At 47.0% G+C, this 19,810-nt stretch overlaps 1 protein-coding gene across 1 annotated transcript; it reads right to left on the reverse strand.

The window, feature by feature from the left end:
• Positions 1 to 10,954: 10,954 nt before the first annotated feature.
• On the reverse strand, positions 10,955 to 11,536 carry LOC119358837 (glycine-rich cell wall structural protein 2-like). Its single transcript, XM_037625244.1, has one exon. It carries the CDS (start codon positions 11,534 to 11,536, stop codon positions 10,955 to 10,957), a length of 582 nt encoding a protein of 193 aa, XP_037481141.1.
• Between the last annotated feature and the right edge of the window lie 8,274 nt (positions 11,537 to 19,810).

A 19,810-nucleotide genomic window follows, 5' to 3' on the forward strand; every position in this document is an offset into this window, starting at 1 on the left:
GAGGTTTTCTCTCCACTCGGTAGGATTTTTAAACACTTAGGCGAGCACTGGGCTGCAGCTAAGCCCCCGAGTGGGAGGCTAGCTCGCCACTCGGTAGGATTTTAAAACTCTTAGGCGAGCACTGGGCTGCAGCTAAGCCCCCGAGTGGGAGGCTGGCTCGCCACTCGGTAGGATTTTAAAACTCTTAGGCGAGCACTGGGCTGCAGCTAAGCCCCCGAGTGGGAGGTTTGCTCTCCACTCGGTAGGATTTTTAAACACTTAGGCGAGCACTAGGCTGCAGCTAAGCCCCCGAGTGGGAGGTTTTCTCTCCACTCGGTAGGATTTTTTTACAAACTTAGGCGAAACGGATTCGCAGCTAAGTTACCCACTGGGGGATTTTGTACGCAAACAAAAGTGACATCAATTATTGGAACACTCTTGTCTTTGATAAAAATGAACTGCAGAAGTTTTTCTTATTACATCTTATCCGAGAGAGAACTCAAGTGTAAAAGGCGCGGAGCAGTTCCGCATTCCAAGCTCGCGGCTCGTCGATCTGGCGACCGATATTGTAAAGGTGATATGCTCCATTGTGGAGGACTCTGGTGATGATGAAGGGGCCTTCCCAAGTAGGGGCGAGCTTGTGTGGTTTCTGTTGATCCACTCGGAGGACCAAATCCCCTTCTTGAAAGGCTTGACTCTTCACATTTCTGGCATGGAATCGGCGCAAGTCTTCCTGGTAAATGGTCGATCGGATCATAGCCATTTCTCTTTCTTCTTCCAGGAGGTCGACTGCATCTTGCCGGGCTTGTTCTGCTTCATCTTCGGTGTAAAGCTCGACTCGTGCCGCATTGTGAAGTAGATCGCTCGGCAGGACTGCTTCAGCTCCGTAAACCAGAAAGAACGGAGTTCTTCCAGTCGACCGATTTGGGGTGGTCCTCAATCCCCACAGAACCGACGGAAGCTAGTCGACCCATGCGCCCGCTGCGTGCTTGAGATCACGCATCAGCCGGGGCTTTAGTCCTTTGAGAATCAGACCATTTGCCCTTTCAGCTTGTCCGTTCGACTGGGGATGGGCGACCGATGCGTAGTCGACTCGTGTGCCCTAAGAGGCGCAAAAAGCTCTGAACTTGTCCGAATCAAAGTTTGACCCATTGTCAGTGATGATGCTATGCGGGACTCCATATCTGAATGTTAACCCCCTGACGAAACTGATAGCAGTGCAAGCATCAAGATTCTTGATAGGTTTAGCTTCAATCCATTTGGTAAACTTGTCGACTGCCACAAGCACATGTGTGAAACCGCTCCTGCCTGTTCTCAGTGGACCAACCATGTCCAGTCCCCAAACCGCAAAGGGCTAGACGAGTGGAATGGTCTTCAGGGCTGATGCAGGCTTGTGTGACATGTTGGAGTAGAACTGGCACCCTCCACACTTGTCGACTATCTCCTTTGCCATTTCATTTGCTCTTGGCCAGTAAAATCCCGCTCGGTATGCTTTAGCCACAATGGTCCGAGAAGACGCATGGTGACCACAGGTCCCCGAGTGGATATCATCAAGGATTATCTGACCTTCTTCTGGTGTTATGCACTTCTGACCGATTCCAGTCGCGCTTTCTCTATACAACTGTCCCTTTATGACTGTGAAGGCCTTGGATCGACGGACGATCTGTCGAGCCTCTTCCTCGTCCTCCGGGAGTTCTTTCCTCAGTATATACATGATGTACGGTATCGTCCAGTCGGGAGTGATTGCCAAGACTTCCATGATTAGGTCAACCACAGCAGGAACTTTGACTTCAGTCGGATCTGTGGCACTTTTCGGCTGCGGGGCTTCTTCTGTAAAAGGATCTTCTTGGACTGACGGTGAGTGGATGTGCTCCAGGAACACGTTGCTGGGAATGGCTTCTCTCTTGGAGCCTATCTTTGCCAAACCATCAGCCGCTTGATTTTTTAGTCGGGGGATGTGATGAAGCTCTAACCCCTCGAATTTCTTTTCTAACTTTCTCACTGCATTGCAATAACCAGTCATTGCCGGACTTCTGACGTCCCACTCCTTCATCACCTGATTAACCACCAAATCTGAGTCGCCATAGACCATGAGGCGACGGACGCCGAGTGAAATGGCCATGCGCAACCCATATAAAAGTGCTTCATATTCTGCTTCATTATTGGAGGAATCGAAGTGAATCTGGAGAACGTATCTGAGCTTATCTCCTCGAGGGGAGACTAATACTACCCCAGCACCGGAACCATTCAACATCTTAGATCCATCGAAGAACATGGTCCAGTGCTCCGAGTGAACTTGAGTCGGAAGTTGCTGTTCAATCCACTCGGCGACGAAATCTGCGATTACTTGGGACTTGATAGCCTTCTTTGCTTCAAACTTGATATCTAAGGGAAGGAGTTCAATCGCCCACTTTGCCACTCGACCAGTTGCATCTCTGTTGTGCAGAATCTCTGACAGTGGGGCGTCGCTGACGACTGTAATGGAGTGGTCAGAGAAGTAATGTGCAACCTTCTTCGTGGTCATATAAATCCCATATACAAGCTTCTGGTAATGAGGATATCTTTGTTTTGAAGGGGTCAAAACTTCAGACACATAATATACTGGGCGCTGAACTCTGAAGGCCTTTCCTTCTTCTTCCCGCTCGACCGTAAGTACTGTACTGACAACTTGTCCTGTGGCTGCAATGTAAAGCAGCAGAGGCTCTTTACTGATTGGGGCAACAAGCACCGGCTGGGTGGAGAGTAGAGCTTTGAGCTCTGCAAATGCTGCATCAGCTTCTGGAGTCCACTCGAACTTGTCAGACTTCTTCATCAGTCGGTAAAGAGGCAACGCCTTTTCACCGAGACGAGAAATGAATCGACTTAGAGCGGCCAAGCAGCCTGTAAGCTTTTGGACATCGTGCACACACAGGATGCTTCATCCGGAGTATGGTACCAACTTTTTCAGGATTGGCGTCGATCCCCCGTTCGGAAACGAGAAAACCGAGTAACTTTCCACCTGGAACTCCGAATGTGCACTTTGATGGATTGAGTTTGATATCGTACCTCCTGAGGTTGGCAAAGGTTTCAGCAAGGTCAGTCCGCAGGGCGGAACCTTTTCGTGACTTGACCACAATGTCATCCATGTATGCCTCCACATTCCGACTGGTTTGAGTGAGTACACACTTCTGAATCATCCTCATGAATGTGGCTCCGGCATTCTTGAGGCCGAACGGCATGGTGACGTAACAGAAGCATCCGAATGGAGTGATGAAAGCTGTTTTGATCTCGTCGGGTCCATACAGATGGATCTGATGGTACCCGGAATAGGCGTCTAGAAAAGACAATCGCTCGCACCCTGCGGTCGAGTCGACTATTTGGTCGATGCGAGGGAGAGGAAAATGATCTTTCGGGCAGGCCCGATTGATATGTTTTAAATCAATGCACATGCGAAGTGACTTGTCCTTCTTGGGGACCATGACAACATTGGCGAGCCACTCGAAGTGGTAAATCTCTCGGATGAACTCTGCTGCTAAGAGCCGAGCCACCTCCTCGCCAACAGCTTTCCTCTTCTGGATGGCGGACCGTCGAAGATGTTCTTTCACAGGCTTAAATTTTGGGTCGACTCATAGACGGTGCTCAGCCAGCTCCCTGGGAACTCCAGGCATGTCAGAGGGCTTCCATGCGAAGTTGTCCCAGTTCTCACGGAGGAACTGGATGAGCGCTTCTTCCTATTTGGAGTCGAGCGTCGTTGAGATATGAGTCGGGGCAGCATTGGGGTCGGTCGGGTGAATGTGGGCTGCCTTTGTTTCATCGGACGAGTGAAAAGTTGATTCTGAAGCAGGCTTCTTGGCTCGTAGCAATTCACTCGGATCGGCAGTCTTCTGGTACTCTTGCAGCTCGACCACTGCCATCTGAGCATCAACGATCTTTGAGCCTTTCTGAAAACACTCTTCTGCTTTCTTTCGATTGCCTGTAACAGTGATCACACCTCTGGGGCCAGGCATCTTCAGTTTGAGATACACAAAACACGGTCGAGCCATGAAGCGTGCATAAGCTGGCCTGCCCAAAATGTCATGATAAGCACTTTGGAAGTCCACAACCTCGAATGTCAACTTTTCCTTGCGGTAATTCTTAGAATCACCGAAAACCACATCAAGAGCAATCTGGCCGAGTGATTCGGCTTTCTTCCCAGCAATGACTCCGTGGAAGCTCATGTTACTGGTACTGAGCCTGGACATCGGAATGCCCATCCCCTTCAATGTTTCTGCATACAGTATGTTCAGGCCACTGCCACCATCCATCAGGACTTTGGTCAGTCGAGTGCCTTCGACAACTGGGTCGACCACCAAAGCTTGCCTCCCAGGGGTGGCAATGTGCGTAGGGTGATCAGACTGGTCGAGTGTGATGGCAGTCTGAGACCATTTCAGGTAACTGGGTGTTGCCGGAGCAACCATATTCACCTCATGGTTAATGACTTTCAGTCGACTTTTGCTTTCGACATCAGCAAAAATCATCAGGGTGGAATTGACTTGGGGGTATCCATCGTCACTATCTTCTTTGTCCTCAACTTTGTCTGACTCTTTTTCCTTGTCTTTGGACTGCTTGCCTTGAAACTGCTGGATCAGGAGCCGGCACTGTCGAGTGGTATGCTTTGGGTAAATAAGACTACCCTCTTCATCTTTCTTGGTGTGGATGTGACATGGCAGATCCAAAACATCATTTCCATCTTGATCCTTGACTTTCTTGGGGTACCAGGGCCCCTTGGGTTTTCCTTGAATTTTCCCTGGGTTACGGCCAGGGCCTCCCCAGGGGCGACTGGCTCGGCCTTCCGCTTCTGTTTCCAACTGGAATTTCCTCCGGTTTCTTGGGCGACTGCCTTGTGCTTGCCACTCCGGAGTCGATCTTCGTCTTCGCCATTAGCGTATTTGGTGGCGATCTCCATCATCCGATTCAGAGACATCTCTCCGGTTCGACCGAACTTCAGATTCAATTCTCTGTACTTAACGCCTTCTTTAAAGGCACAAACTGCTTGATGATCTGGTACATTCTCAACCGTGTGATGCAATGTGATCCACCTCTGGATGTAATCCCTCAGAGTTTCATTCGGTTTCTGCACGCAAGACCGCAATTCTGTAAGGCTTGCGGGTCGCTTGCATGTTCCTTCAAAGGTTGTAACAAACACTCGGGAGAGGTCCTCCCAAGTGTAGATGCTGCTGGGTGCTAACTGATTCAGCCACGCTCTGGTTGAGCCCTCTAACATGAGAGGCAAATGCTTCATAGCCACATCATTGCCACCGCCAATCTGGACAGCCACTCGGTAATCTTCGAGCCAAGTGTCAGGCTTAGACTCACCGGTGAACTTGCTTACTCCAGTCGCCAACCTGAAGTTGGGAGGAATCACTGCGGCTCTGATGGCTCGACTGAAACACTCTGGCCCCGAAACACGTACTCTGCTGCTGGCAGGCGCATCTCTGTCGTGGCCTTCTCGGTGAGCTCTGTTCCTGTCAACCAGACCCTGAACGAGGATGGATCTCGCATCAAAGCCTGGGTCCCTGGGGTCGACTGGAACCCTTCGCCCAACACTATGAGGGTGTCTGTCATCCTGCTGTCGAGGCGCATATGACCCACTCCTCGGGGGAAGGGTTGGCACTCGACGTCGATCGAACCGGTGATCATACTGCTCATTTCTTCTGTACTGATCATGCCGGTCTCCGCGTCCCTCATGCCTCGGGGGCGATCTTGGGCTGTGAGCCGACTGGACTGTATCCGTTGAAATAGATCGACTGTGGATCCTATTCCGCGATTAAGAAACAGCGGAATTTTGGTTCCCCGCTGCCCGGAGCAATGCTCTGATTTGCAACAAGCCCCTGCTGGCCTCTGACTCGGAGGGCTGAATCGATTCCGCTATACGGGCCGCGGCTGCCAAATTCTGAACAGGGGTTCGATATACCTGCATAGGCAGGAAGAGCTGACGTCGACTGGACTCGGGAGCTCGCTGACGCGCTTGCTCGTCGAGTATTCGCTGGAGATTCTCCAGTCGAGTGCGCTCGGCCAAGTTAGCCAAGCGCGCGTCCTCCAAGGCCCGGGCCTCGGGGGTTTCTCCGACGATAGGGGTGTGGAGTGCATCCATATTCCAGCGGCGAAGCTCCTCTCGCTGCAATGACGTGAGAGGTTCGGGGAGATACTCATCGTGGGGATGCGACGGGTCGCCTCCACCCGCGCCTCCATCGGTGCGAGGGAAACCGGGAGGACTGTGTGTTCCATCGACCGCCAGAACCTCAGCCGCTGGGTCGTTGCTGTCGCACTCGGATGCGGTCTCCGTGAAGCCAGTCGACAGGTCGAACAGGCCGTAGAGGGATTCGTCGGGCTCGATTGCCGCGACTTGTGGGGCTGCCGACCGGCGGGCCACGGCATGCCTCACCCACCTCTGAAGTCTCGACCGACCGGAGCGCTTGCGCCGGTGGGAGACAGGGCGGGAAGATGACACGGGAGCCGACTGATACTGGGTCGACGGCTGCCGCAGGAGGACGCCACGAACACATGCGCGAAAGTGCGTCGCACCGCGGACGGGGAGGGCGTCGATGTCGAGTGGAGCCTCCTGAAGCCAAGCGGAGTCGTCGGCGATGAACGTGAGCACGCCGAGACGGATCTCGCGGCCCTCCACCAAAACTCCACACGAAACCATGATCAAAGGGATCAGAAAAATCGCAACTTCTCCAACTAGGTGCTAAGACTCATGCCCCACGATGGGCGCCAACTGTCGTGGTTCTAACTCTGACAGTGATGTAGGGGGGTATGTATGGAGAGGCTAGATCTCAGCTATGGAGAAGTTGTAAACACACCAGGATGTACGAGTTCAGGCCCTTCGCGGAGGAAGTAACAGCCCTACGTCTCGGTGCCCAGAGGCGGTCGATTGGATTGTGTGTGTATGGATTATAGGGATGCGAACCCTTGCTACTGAGGAGGGGGGTGGCTTATATAGAGTTTTCCAGACCCCTCCGGCCCTCAGTAATGCAGGGTTAAAATACATTAAGACTGGGCGTTACTGGTAACGTCCCTAATAAAGTGCTATGATGATCATAAAGACTACTTAATGGCCGATCATTTGCTTGCGGAGTGACTTTAGATCTCCTGTCAGTCGAGTGGTAGCTTCCTGGTCGAGTGTCTTGAATCCGTCGAGTGGGATACCTTCAAGTCGATTGAAAGGTGACTTCTTCCAGGGATGTCCTTGGGTAGGGCTCTTAGGACAGGTCCATGCCCCTATCCTAGGTACATAGCTTCATCAGTGTCTTCCTTCCTAGTGGCAGACTCGATCCACCCTCCCCGATGCTCCAGTCTTATATATGCTTCCAAGGGTACGATTATGCAGGTAAGGTAGCATGAATTAGTAGATCTAGGCGTTCCTTGCTGGTTTCAAAAGGCATGGTTTCCTCGCTTGGATCCTTTAAACTACTCATATGTGATGGTAGTGGATCTAGCTAATTAGTCTCGCTTAGTCTTTGCATTGTTCTTATTCTTTGTACCGCATGTGACTATCAGACTATGGGACAGTCGGCCATTCTTCACTCTATATTCAGCTATAGCAATGCCATCTGATGTGTACCCATTGTTTCAAACATGGTGCAACATGTGTTTATTGTATCAGAATTTAGGTTCTATGTTTTTTTGGTACGAATTGGCAAATTAATAAAATCAAGAAATCATCATGTACATTCCTACACACTAAATGAGCACATCATGAATACACAATATACTTGTGATGTTTATACGATGGATGTGCCTTTTCCTTTTGATTTTTATTGTTATGTACATGTTTTGATTTTGCTATCTTTGAATCTTTCATTTACCGAACCTACCAAAGTGCTCCACACAATCCGATGGGAAATATCTTTGTCACTTTAACATCAAAGTCATCGTGCATGAGGACACGACCAACCTTCTTTGGGTGGGTGGGTGTGTGGTGGTGGTGGGGGGGGGGGTGGTCATCGTGTGGCACATAAATAATTGAAACCAACATACGATGGTTTATACATGAGTTGTGGGAGTTTGGATTGACATCAGATAAATGTACCGAGTTGGTAGGTTGGAGTGTCTTAGACAAGATCACATATATTCCGTTGAAACAACAAGTTGTTGTACAGGAGTAATGTGAAAAATGAGTAAACTCTTGTTCATGAGCATGAACCAACAACATAGGGAAAAGTGATAATATAAAGTTCGCTGATAAATGGAGCCTTGAGGATTACCAACAAACATCGCTAGCAATATACAAAGTCAAACTCATATCAAAAAATTAACTACACTAAAAAATAAAACAATTCGTTGTTTTTTTCCAATTAGAGAACAAAGATGCTCAACTATAATTTTTATTGCATCGATATTTGTGACACCGAGGCTTTGTTAATTGACTTACTAATGAATACGTACTACTATACTACGTAATACATCTCAGTTTATTATGGTCCTTGTACGATTGTGTTCCACATAAGAGAAACATCCATACGTCATATGCACCTAGATTTAGTGACGTACACAATTGTAGTTGACAAAATCGATGCTCAAATTTTCCTCATGGCCGACTAGATCCATCCTTCCCGCTGTTTCAATCTGTGATGTGTGTTCATGGCTGCTTCCAAATGCACAGTTGCGTCGCGCTAAGCGTTGAAATTATATATAATGGTTAGTGGATCTAGGCAAACTAGCTTAACTAGTCTATGCATTGGTCCTATTCTTTATAGTAGATGTGACCATTTGAGCTATTCTTTGGATTCTGTTTTAATGAAAGTAACAACTGATGTGTAGATGCTTATTCCTCGGATACTCTGGAATGAGAGAAATGCATGTTGCTTTCACAATGTTCTTTCCATGCCACTTCCATAGCTGCCATGATCAAGAGTGAGGCCGCTATTTCAGGAATCGCTGGGGGAAAACACTTGAGCTATATACCACACCTCATGGGAGTAGGCTTGTTGTTTGGCCATATGACATGTCTGTTGGCTGTAAATTGTAAACCTCCTCTTAACTAATGTGACGAGGCCAAACTTTTGTCTCCATTAAAAAAAGTAGTTGCGCATTTCCTAATTTTATATGTATAATGTCCATTTTCTGAAACCGGTTAATTATGTTTGTTCCTTGTTGATGGATAAGAGTGCCAAATTATGTTTTTGAATGGCCAAATTAATAAAATTGAGACCACATCATGAAAAACTGTACTTTCTTAGGTAGTCATTTTCAGTTGAATACATCATGAATATATTTGCTTTAACTACGCATTTTGCATGTTATCTCTTTGTATTCTGCATGTTATCTCCTATTGTTTTGTATCTCAACCTTTTGCATTTTGTCCTCAGAGATCATTTGGATCTTAGTGAAATGTAACATCAATTCTACTAGTGATAGCAACATCTCCAAGCTCCTGTTGATGTAACTGTGTATCCTGCAGAAACATGCTTTGATGTGAAGTTTATGTGTTCCTGAAGGATGCTCATGCAACATGTATTACCTATTAATTTCATTTATATTATCTACAATACTAGAAGTGCATGTTCATATAAACACTTCTGACTTTTTTTGTTTACATATGCGGGTAAAACAATATAATTACTCGGTTCTGATAGAATGTAATCATCTTGGCAGTTAATAGTACTACCTCATGAGTATATTCCATATTTTGCCCTCATGTCGTGACTTTGCAATTTTCTTACATCATTTAGCTTGCCATATTTTGCTCGTTAGTTGTGAGTTTATGACAACTTTTTCCTTACTCTATTAATTTCTGTAAACTGAGAAGCAGGGCCCACTTTTAGGTTGACGTGGTAGTACACGTATTCATTGGTGGCATATCATGTCAAAGTCTATGAATTGTGTCAAATCTTGGTGAACATTGTTCAGCCAGCTGCACTGCGGTGCTCCTATACTACGTGCTCCCTTAAGTACAGGTTATCCACCCTGAGATGATCTACCACGTCATTTGACTTGTTGGTTTGATTTGCCAGTTTGAGAAAAATAACAATATGTATTGATAAAAGCCATGGCCACAAAGTTCCAAGTAATTATGAGATAAAATGTGGAAGGATTTTAAATGGTATAATGGGGGTTACAAATTTACAGATATGGGGTAGAAAATGATGTATGCCCATTAATTATACACGGGAACTACTTGATATTGTTACAATATATGTGGATTGCACTAGCTCTTTCCATAAGTTCGGACTTTTGGTTGCGTTGGCTAGTGCATGAAGCTTAACATGGTATCGAAGCTAAGGTCTTGAGTTCAAGTCCTGGCTTTCGCAATTTATTAAAAATTGCTGGTAGCCCCCATTTGTGTCCACGTAGAGGCCTCTTGAGTCATACATGAGTTTCGCGCGCCGTCGCTCTCTTCTGGTTGCACGTGTTGACTTGTCTTCCCCGTCACACGTGAGAGGGGGTGTTACGGTATATGTGGATTGCACTAGCTCTTTTCATAAGTTCAGACTTTTGGTTGCGTTGGCTAGTGCATGACGCTTAACAGATATTACTCTCACTGTATGTATATATATTCAATTAGTATTGTTCTTGTTTGGTAGACAAGCTGCATGGGGCACATGTGGGACGCCTCATCACCCTTAAAACACAGGAGTGTGATATGTTTTCAAGGTATCTAAGCTATCTTTACTATTAAAATTATGATACATACATCATTTGATGTCTTAACAGTTACCCATCACATTCAGACTTATTAAGTGTTCATATATTTCATTTTATTTTTTTGATTATAGACTGGAACATTCATGAAATGAAAACTGATGGTATATATATTATATAGTAGTAACATATAATGCATAGTCCCATGGAGATGCACTAGCTAGTACATTTAATCCAAACAATGTGCCTTTATTCGGGCCCCTTAATACATGAAACAAGGACATAATAAAAGGGAATAAGTAGCGATGATGCCGATGTGAAACACTAGAGGCTGCAAACCATCTTCGTACTTAGCTAGTTATAAAAAAAACTACGGGTGTGCGTCACCATTCCCAGATCCACCGCCTTGACCACCTCCGCTCCCGCCATTTTGAGCGCTGCCTTTGCCGCCACCATTTCCATCAGATTTAGCATTTAGATAACTAGGTCCTCTTGAAACTCCGGCCGCCTTACCAGAGCCAGAGGCAATGCCGCTGCCGACACCATGACCGCTTGATCCATCGCGATCTCCAGCTTGTCCCCCACCGCCACCACCGCCATTCGCGGCACTGCTTGAATATCCACCGAAATCATAATGAGATCCTTTGTTATACGTACCGGAGCTCATGCCCGAGCCAGATCCTTCGCCGTATCCCGAACCACCATATTGGCTGCTGCCGCCTCCGTCTCCACCGCCAACAATGCTTGCACGGACTCCACCACCTCCACTCTCGGCAGACCCAACACCGTTCCCTGACCCCGAGCCGCCGCCAGTCACATACCCACCGCCCCCTCCCTCCCCTCCCATGCTGGTGTCTGCTGCACTAGAGTATCTGGCCACTCTTGCAGCACTGGCTAATCCAATGCTCAAAATAACAAAGACCCCAAGAGCTGCGAGTTTGGTGCCCACCATTGTGAGACGTCTGTGTAAATGTGATGAGTTTTAAGAGAAGGATTGCAAGGGTACTTATAGTGGTTAAGGCCGTGTAATGGCTCTAATATCTTAGTAATATCACGTACGTCCGTGGTGTGGAGGTAGCAAGGAGAAGGCTTTAAAAAAGTACAGTGGCCGATGGAGCTTAGGTGGCGTTTAGTTGACTATACCACATGCAAGTAACGATGCGATCTGCAACTTCTAAGTCCTTCTTCCTTCCTCTTTAGATGCCATCTTACCAAGAAGACTTCAGGGATCAGCTCGATCATCTCATGTGCTTCACCTTTGTTCAATGCAACATATGTAAGCTTAGGACGACATCTGGATCGCGCTTCACTTGTGTAAGCAAAGAGCAGTTAACTTAATTACTCACTCCGTTCCAAAATTATTGTCGTGGTTTCATTTCAAATTTGACCTAAAACTATGACAATAGTTTTTGGACGGAGGGAGTACTTGCTACCACGTATTCATGATTTCTCTGACACCTGAGATTTATGCTTACAAATTTCTACTGTTTCAGTATGTCCATTATGCTCCACGAACAAGTATAGTACGAGGTCAACTCACTGGCTAGTTTTTCTACAAACATGTTAAATATGATCAACTATAGTAGGCACACATTAAGTTTTTTGTCTACCAAATACTCGAGCAATATCGAGTTCCATTTTTGGGTTCAAAATGGCATCTCCCACAACTAAGTTGGCCAAATGGCCTCGGCCAAAATAATATGCACCTCCACCCCCTAGGGGTTAGGTGCCGCTGTAATTGGCACCTTGGCAGGGGTGTGTAGGTAAAAAAAAATCCATTTTTAAAATGAAAAAACATAATTGAATTCATTGGGTTCATTATGTGGTAAAAGTAAGTTTAATTTAGTAAAATCAAGACACTTATTTTGGATCGGAAAGAGTACTAAAGTACCAATTATAAAAGGGATATGGCCAAGTTCATTGGGTTCATCCGAACCCAATCAGTATACAGCTCGCTTTGTCCCTTCGCCTTGGGGGTGGGGGTGGCACGGAGGTCAGCCGCCACTGCTGAAATTTGGGATGTGCTTGCCTAGCAATTTCTAATAAAATTTCTAAGGGCCCATGTGGGTATATGACACTAGGCGTAGTGAAAAGTTTAGTCCCATCCAACTAATGGAGAAGAAGTTGGACCTCTTTATAAGGTTTTTTTTTCTACATACTATTGAAGCTTGAGAATAGAAGAGGTCGTGGCGCACTCCTCCTTCGCCGGATCGTGGGCTGTCACGGACTCGGACGTGGGTCGAGCCCACGTCTCTCCATGCGGCTGCGCCCAAGGTTGTCAGAATCGCGATTTGAATCGGATCGGAGCTCCCATGGTAAGATCGCAAATGGTAGAATTTTCACTATCAGGATCGTAGAAACGTAGATTCTATGAACTAAAGTCGTAGAATCATAGGGGTTAGTTTGGATCGTAAAGTCGTAGAATCGTATAACAGAATCGCGATTCTGACAACCTTGGTTGCGCCTATATAAGTGTGCGGTGTCTCCCAATCCTAGCCGCCACGAACAGATCACATCTGCTCACGCGCACTGCCCACCGTCGTTCCTTTGCTGGTTCCTGTACGGGAGAGGGGCGAATAGGTTTTTGGGAAGCGACTACGCGACTGCTCGCTGTTCGTCTGCTTCCTCTACGTTCGCGTCGCCCTCATCATCACCATGTCCACCGCCGCCGAACGTGCCGCCGCCGAGAAGCTCGAGGCCAACAAAAAGGCAGCCGAGGACACCGCTGCTGCCGCCATCGCCGCGGCGGCTTCTGCATGGCCTACTGGAGGGTATAAAGCGTATGTCCCTCTCCTGATTATTTCCGTATTAGCAGTACTAGCATTATTTGTAGACCTGTCTACTGTTTACGTAGCACGTGCTCGTTAGATCAGTATCAGTATGTTGCTAATTCTGTCAATGCCATGCTAGTCATCTATTTATGGATTAAATTAGTCGAAAAATTGCCTATTTATTCAGCAGCCACCACCTGGCTAGTTAACATGTCCAACAGCCGACACAGAGTTTAGGATATTAGAAGAGCTACTATGCATGTCATGCAATTCCATTTCTTAGTTGTTTTGTTTCATTTTTTACCTCAAGTCATTGTTTTGGCTTATTTATTTATTTTGTTTCTTTTATTTTGCTGGTTTTCTCTTTCGTTGGTATTTCTAACATCAACTCACTTGGTGCTTGATATTCCTAACAAGATTTATTAATTATTTTGATTAGTGTTATTATTAGGATTCTTATTTTTGTTCTCAGCCCTCATATTTTTTTCTTTTAGTTGATATTTTCTTGAATTTTATTTCTCTTATCTTTGATATTCCTAACACGAACTCACGTCATGGTGTTGTTATTTAGTTATCTACCGGGAGGGTGTTGTTATATGAACTATTTTGATAAGTGGTGTTATTAATTAACACCGCCTACTAACGATTGTTGTGACAACGTTACTAACCATATGTCCTAATCTCTTATTGTGTGGAAAACAATAATAAGATACCATAAAAAAGTTTAATAAGATGGCACTATTAGGAAATGCCTTATAGGTAGATGCTTAGTAGTAGTGTCGGATAAGTGCCCCACGCTACAATTAAGTAGCAGTAGGGTGGGTCAAACCCCACGCTATAGGTACATATTAGTTGTAGCATGGGTGGACACATCCCACACTACTGATAAGTGGGCCCCACGAGACCCCCTGGGTCGAGCCATAGTAGCAGCGCCGGGTATATGCCCAACGCTACAACTAACATGGTAGCTGTAGCACGGGGCACATACCCGGAACTGCCACAACTGTTACAACGGGCCAGTTAGTGGGCCCCATTTAGCAACAGCGCTGGGATATGACCCACACTATAGGTAACAGGTGTAGCAGTAGCGCGGGCCTTCTACTCCATGCTATTGTTAAGGCCCACCAGCCAAAGCAGCCACTCCCCCTCCCTCCTCCTTCCTTCTCCCATAGATTGTTTTGCTCTTCACTTGCTCTCTTGGCTTTTACTTCTCCCCCTCCCCCCTCTCTTCTCTCCCTTCATTATTGGCTCACATTCCTCACTTGCTTTTCTTCTCCCCCTCCCTTCCCATCTCTTGCCCCTTCCACTCCATCACTCACTAGCTCCCTCTCCCTCTCCACTAGTTAGATTGATCTCCTCCCCAAGTAGATCTACTCATTAAATGAAGTAAGCTAGCTACCTCACTCTCATTAATGAAGGAGCGTTAAATATCCTTGTCCACTTTGATCCCAAAAGGACACTGGCCTCATCACCTCCCTATCTAGATACGTGAGTAAGAATTAATTTTTTGCATGAATGGAAATATGTGTGTGTGTGTTGCGATTTGACCCAATTGTGCGATATGACCGAACTGTGTGTGGCATGAGTTGCCTATGTGGATTTGCCGAAATGTGTGTGTGACATGAGTTGCCTACGTTTTGCCGAAATTTCTGGCAAACTCGATATGTCCTATTTTTAGGGAAGGTCATGTCGAGTTTTTGTATTACTTTGATGCATGCATGCACGCATGCGTGCGTGGTTATGATTCTTTTGCGTATACCGCGCAGGCGATCATGAAGGTCAGTGGAAGGATGGTGGAAAGATACTTCAGATCTGCGGTGCATGACATGTATGAAAATAACCAAAGGCAATTTTATGTCCGTGTCGAAGATGCAAAGGAGGAGTCTGGCTTGACCCCTTTAAGGATGGCCATGTGAAGGAACACCTGCTCATGGATGGCTATACTCGGTGGATAAGTAAAGATGATGATGAGGACGCCGACGGGCAGCCAATAATGACATGGGGTCAGACGAAGAGATGACCGATAATGGACCCGAAGAAGAGGGCACCGGACATGGTGGCGGAGAAGAGGCTGAACAAGGTGGAGAAGAGGCCGGACATGATGGGGAAGAAGCGGACACGCCGTAGTCTTCATCCCTACTAATTTCAGTTATGCGGGACCCTCATGTTCGAGAACCTTATGCGGGACCCTCATCTTGACTTATACCAGCTCAGTAGTGAGTTGTGACGTACATAATATTGATGTAACTAAATTCATTTTTTTTCTTCTTTTAAGAATCTTGACTCCACATGCATGAAATGCATTCTTTAGGATGACGGCGTTGTTTTTCTTATATAAAAATGAGAAATGACAACATATTTGTATTTCATCCACATAGCTAGGCACCGGGTTTATATCATTATATCTTTCTCTTACTTTTTTGTTGGAAAGAGAGGTTTACATTATATGTCAGTCAGGTGAAAATGCTGGCTATTTGGACAGATGGAGCTGTATAGTCACTTCCATTTCTAAATTAGCCGCGCCATTCATTGCAATCCCCTTGTATGTTCCAAATTTGACAGACTGGTTCCAACCAGGCTCACTGTGTTACAAACAGATTTTTGTAGCATGACGACTAGTCATCTAGTAGTACTTAAAAACACATCAAATGTGGGACCACTTTATCGATGTCTTAGGAGTATTTAGTCTAGCAGAGATTGACACAACGGAGAAGGTGTTTCAAAGATATCTCATTGTAATTCTTAGTCATAGGAGTTAATTTGTATTTTCTTGGAAATTAGATCTAAATCAATGTACCTTTAGTAAAATTACAGGTGTCTCTCTGAAAAAAACACATTAAATGTGAGAGTAAAAAACTACTTCAGAAAGTATAGCTCTCTCGCTATATATGAACTAATATCTGACTACAACAGATGCCATGTCCAACAATAAAAACATACATAATAATTTAGTCACGACACAAGAGAGTTCCACTAAACTTTCTTAGTTTTCCTTCATAATCGCACCCCCTGACATGATTGCTCTCAGTTTGTCAAAATATCCTGGCTCATCAAGGCCCTACAAAGAAACAAGTACACAAGGAATCATCAATCAAGTAAACCAACACCATGTTACTTCAGATGATACTATACCACTGAGACATGCAATTACCTGGTTCTCGTAGTAACGTCTTACCCTTCTCTCCTCAGCTTCCAACTATTAAAAGACATGAAACTGAAAGTGAGGTGAAGCAATAAAAGGTGACAAGCACTAGCATAGAATAAATCATCATACTTACATCTTCATCAACGACTTTACGTTTTATACTAGGTCCACCAAATGGAGATGAGCCTGCTTTGTTGGAGAGTCCTAGTCCGGCTGCTATAGCTAGAGTTCCTAATATAGATCACGTCGGTTTGTATCCGACCTAAACTTGTAACTCAAGTTGATTGCCCTGTACTTGTGTATATATATATGACATAATGAAGAGAGAAGGCGTGCAAGATAGCAGCCCCAATTCATATCAGACTTTACATGGTATCGAGCAGATCGATCCTCTCTCTCTAAACACCAACGCCCAACACCACCTCTTTCTTCCCCACCACCATGAACGCCGACGAGTTGCAGAAGCTCGAAGAGGAGCTCAAGAACCGCGAGTCCATCATCAGGACGCGCGAAGAAGAACTCAAGCGCCTTGCCGCGGAGCAAGGCAAGGCTGCCGTCGCACCCTCTCCTGCCACCATCCCTGCACCCTCCTCCTACGTTGCTTCAATCAAAACCTATGTGCCCATCACCCTCGATCTTCAGGACTCTAACTACTCCAAGTGGCGTGAGCTTTTTCTCGTAGCTCTTGGACGCTATGGCCTCTCCAGCCACGTCATCGGCGACGCCGCCGCCACCCCCTCCGACACATCGCCCACCTCCGATTGGGGACGTGATGACTATACGGTGCTCTCCTAGATTTACGGCTCGATTTCCATCGAGCTGTTCGGCATCATCATGGCTCCGGGCTCCACGGCGCGGCAGGTGTGGGACTCCATCGCCAACCTCTTCCACGACAACAAGAAAAGCCGCGCCCTCGCCCTCGACGCCGAGTTCCGCAACACACCGCAAGGAGACATGTCCATCCATGACTACTGCGCGAAGCTCAAGTCTCTCTCCGACGCTCTCGGCGATGTCGGCATAACCATCTCTGATGAGACGCTCGTCCTAACGGTGCTCCGCGGCCTCAACGCGCAATTCAGCCACCTGCGGTCCTTCCTTCCGTTTCAGGTGCCGTTTCCATCTTTCCTCCAGACGCGCTTGGCCCTCGTTCTTGAAGAAGCACAGAAGAAGACGGATGCAAAGAACGCTGCTGCTACTGCGCTCTGGGCCAGCGGCAACAGTATATTGCCAAGCGCGGGCGGCGAACGCGCTCCATTGTCCGGGGGCGGACACAGCTACGGTGCTCAGCGTCCTGTCGGTCCCTCTTCCAGCTCGTCCAACAGCGGCGGCCGCGGCACCTTCAGCAACAATCGCAGCCGCGGCCGCGGCGGCCGAGGACGGGGCCGCTCCGAGCCCTGGATGTACAATCCTTGGACTGGCCTTCCAACGCGTGCACAGCTTTATCAACACCCTGCTCCAGCGCCGTGGCAATCACAGCCATGGCGTGCTCCTGGCGTCCTTGGTCCACGACCTGCGGCTGCTTCGCCGCAGGCGTACGCAGCATACGGCCCAGCTCCGACAACTCCCACCTACAACGGGCATCAGCAACAACTCGACTCAGCACTTCTGAACGCACTCAACAACATGCATCTTCCCGGAAACCAGGAGTGGTACATGGACACAGGAGCTTCCTCCCACATGGCATCTAATCACGGTACTATCTCCTCTCTAAAGCCTTCCACTCAAACTGTCACAGTAGGTAATGGACAAACCGTTCCTGCTACTCATGTTGGTCAATCTACACTTCCATCTTCAGCCCAATCCCTCTCTCTTCGTAATATTCTTGTCGTTCCTCACATTAATAAAAATCTTATCTCTGTTCGCCAACTCACTACTGACAATTTTTGTTCCGTTGAATTTGATCCTTTCGGATTCTCGGTGAAGGCGTTTCCTTCCAGGGTCGTGATCCTTCGCTGCAATAGTCCCGGGCCCCTGTATCCTGTCTGCCGTCCCCGACAAGATGAAGCTCTCATCACAACCACTTCGTCATCACTCTGGCATCGCCGCCTCGGCCATCCTGGTCGTCACACCATGTCACGTCTTCAACACTCCAAGTGTATTTCATACAATAAAGATGGGCCGCCACTCTGTCATGCTTGTCAGTTAGGAAAACATGTTAGGCTTCCGTTTTATGATTCTCAAACATATACAATTCGTCCGTTTCAACTTTTACATTGTGACCTATGGACATCCTTACTGCCTCCTCTCCTACTTCTCTCTCATCGATTATCACTTCTTTTGCTAAAGAATTTGCTATGAAAGATCTTGGATCTCTTCATCACTTTCTCGGCATTTCTGTCTCTCGCACATCTAGTGGCTTACATCTCTGCCAACGACAGTACTTTCTCAACATTCTCTCCCGGGCCGGCATGCGTGACTGTAATCCATTTCTACTCCATTTGACACTAATGCCAAACTCTCATCCACCAATGGTTCCCCTGTTTCTGATCCTTCACTCTATCGTAGTCTTGCTGGTGCTCTTCAGTATGCCACCCTCACTCGACCAGACATTGCCTATGCTGTTCAACAAGTGTATCTTCATATGCATGATCCTCGCGAACCCCATCTTCTTTTTCTTAAACGTATTCTTCGATATCTAAAAGGCACACTTGACCTTGGTTTGACACTTCATATCTCTTCCTCTCCTAAACTCATTGCCTATTCAGATGCCGACTGGGCTGGTTGCCCCGACACCAGACGCTCCACTTCCGGGTTTTGCATGTTTTTTGGTGATAATTTGATCTCATGGTCTTCTCGGCGACAAACTACCGTTTCCCGCTCCAGTGCGGAAGCTGAATATCGCGCTGTTGCTACTGCAGTAGCCCAGTCTTGTTGGGTTCGTCAATTACTACAGGAACTTCATCGCCCAGTCACCAGCGCCACAGTTGTGTTTTGCGACAATGTTAGTGCTGTTTATCTTGCTCATTTTTTTACAAAAGGGGAAATACCCCAGCCTCTGCATCAGAAAGATGCATACGGCTCATATTATTAAAAACAAAATGTGTCACAAAGTCTCCAACATGTTCAAGGTCTAAAAGACAACAAGCCTCTCAAACTAGCGTAAACAAAAAGCCACAACCGGCTGGCAAGAAAATAGGAGCACTACATGCCTATCCTATTACATGACCGCCATCCAAACCGGTTGAAAATAACCCGAGCTACCATCTCCCATCGGGTAGACGCAGTAGCCAAACGCCCCCTGGCCTCCGTCGGAGTGAGTAGCGACCACATACGGATCAATGCTGTGGCCCTGAAGATAACCTGCAAAAAG

This window comes from Triticum dicoccoides, chromosome 2A, assembly GCF_002162155.2.
Source record: "Triticum dicoccoides isolate Atlit2015 ecotype Zavitan chromosome 2A, WEW_v2.0, whole genome shotgun sequence".
NCBI lineage: Eukaryota > Viridiplantae > Streptophyta > Magnoliopsida > Poales > Poaceae > Triticum > Triticum dicoccoides.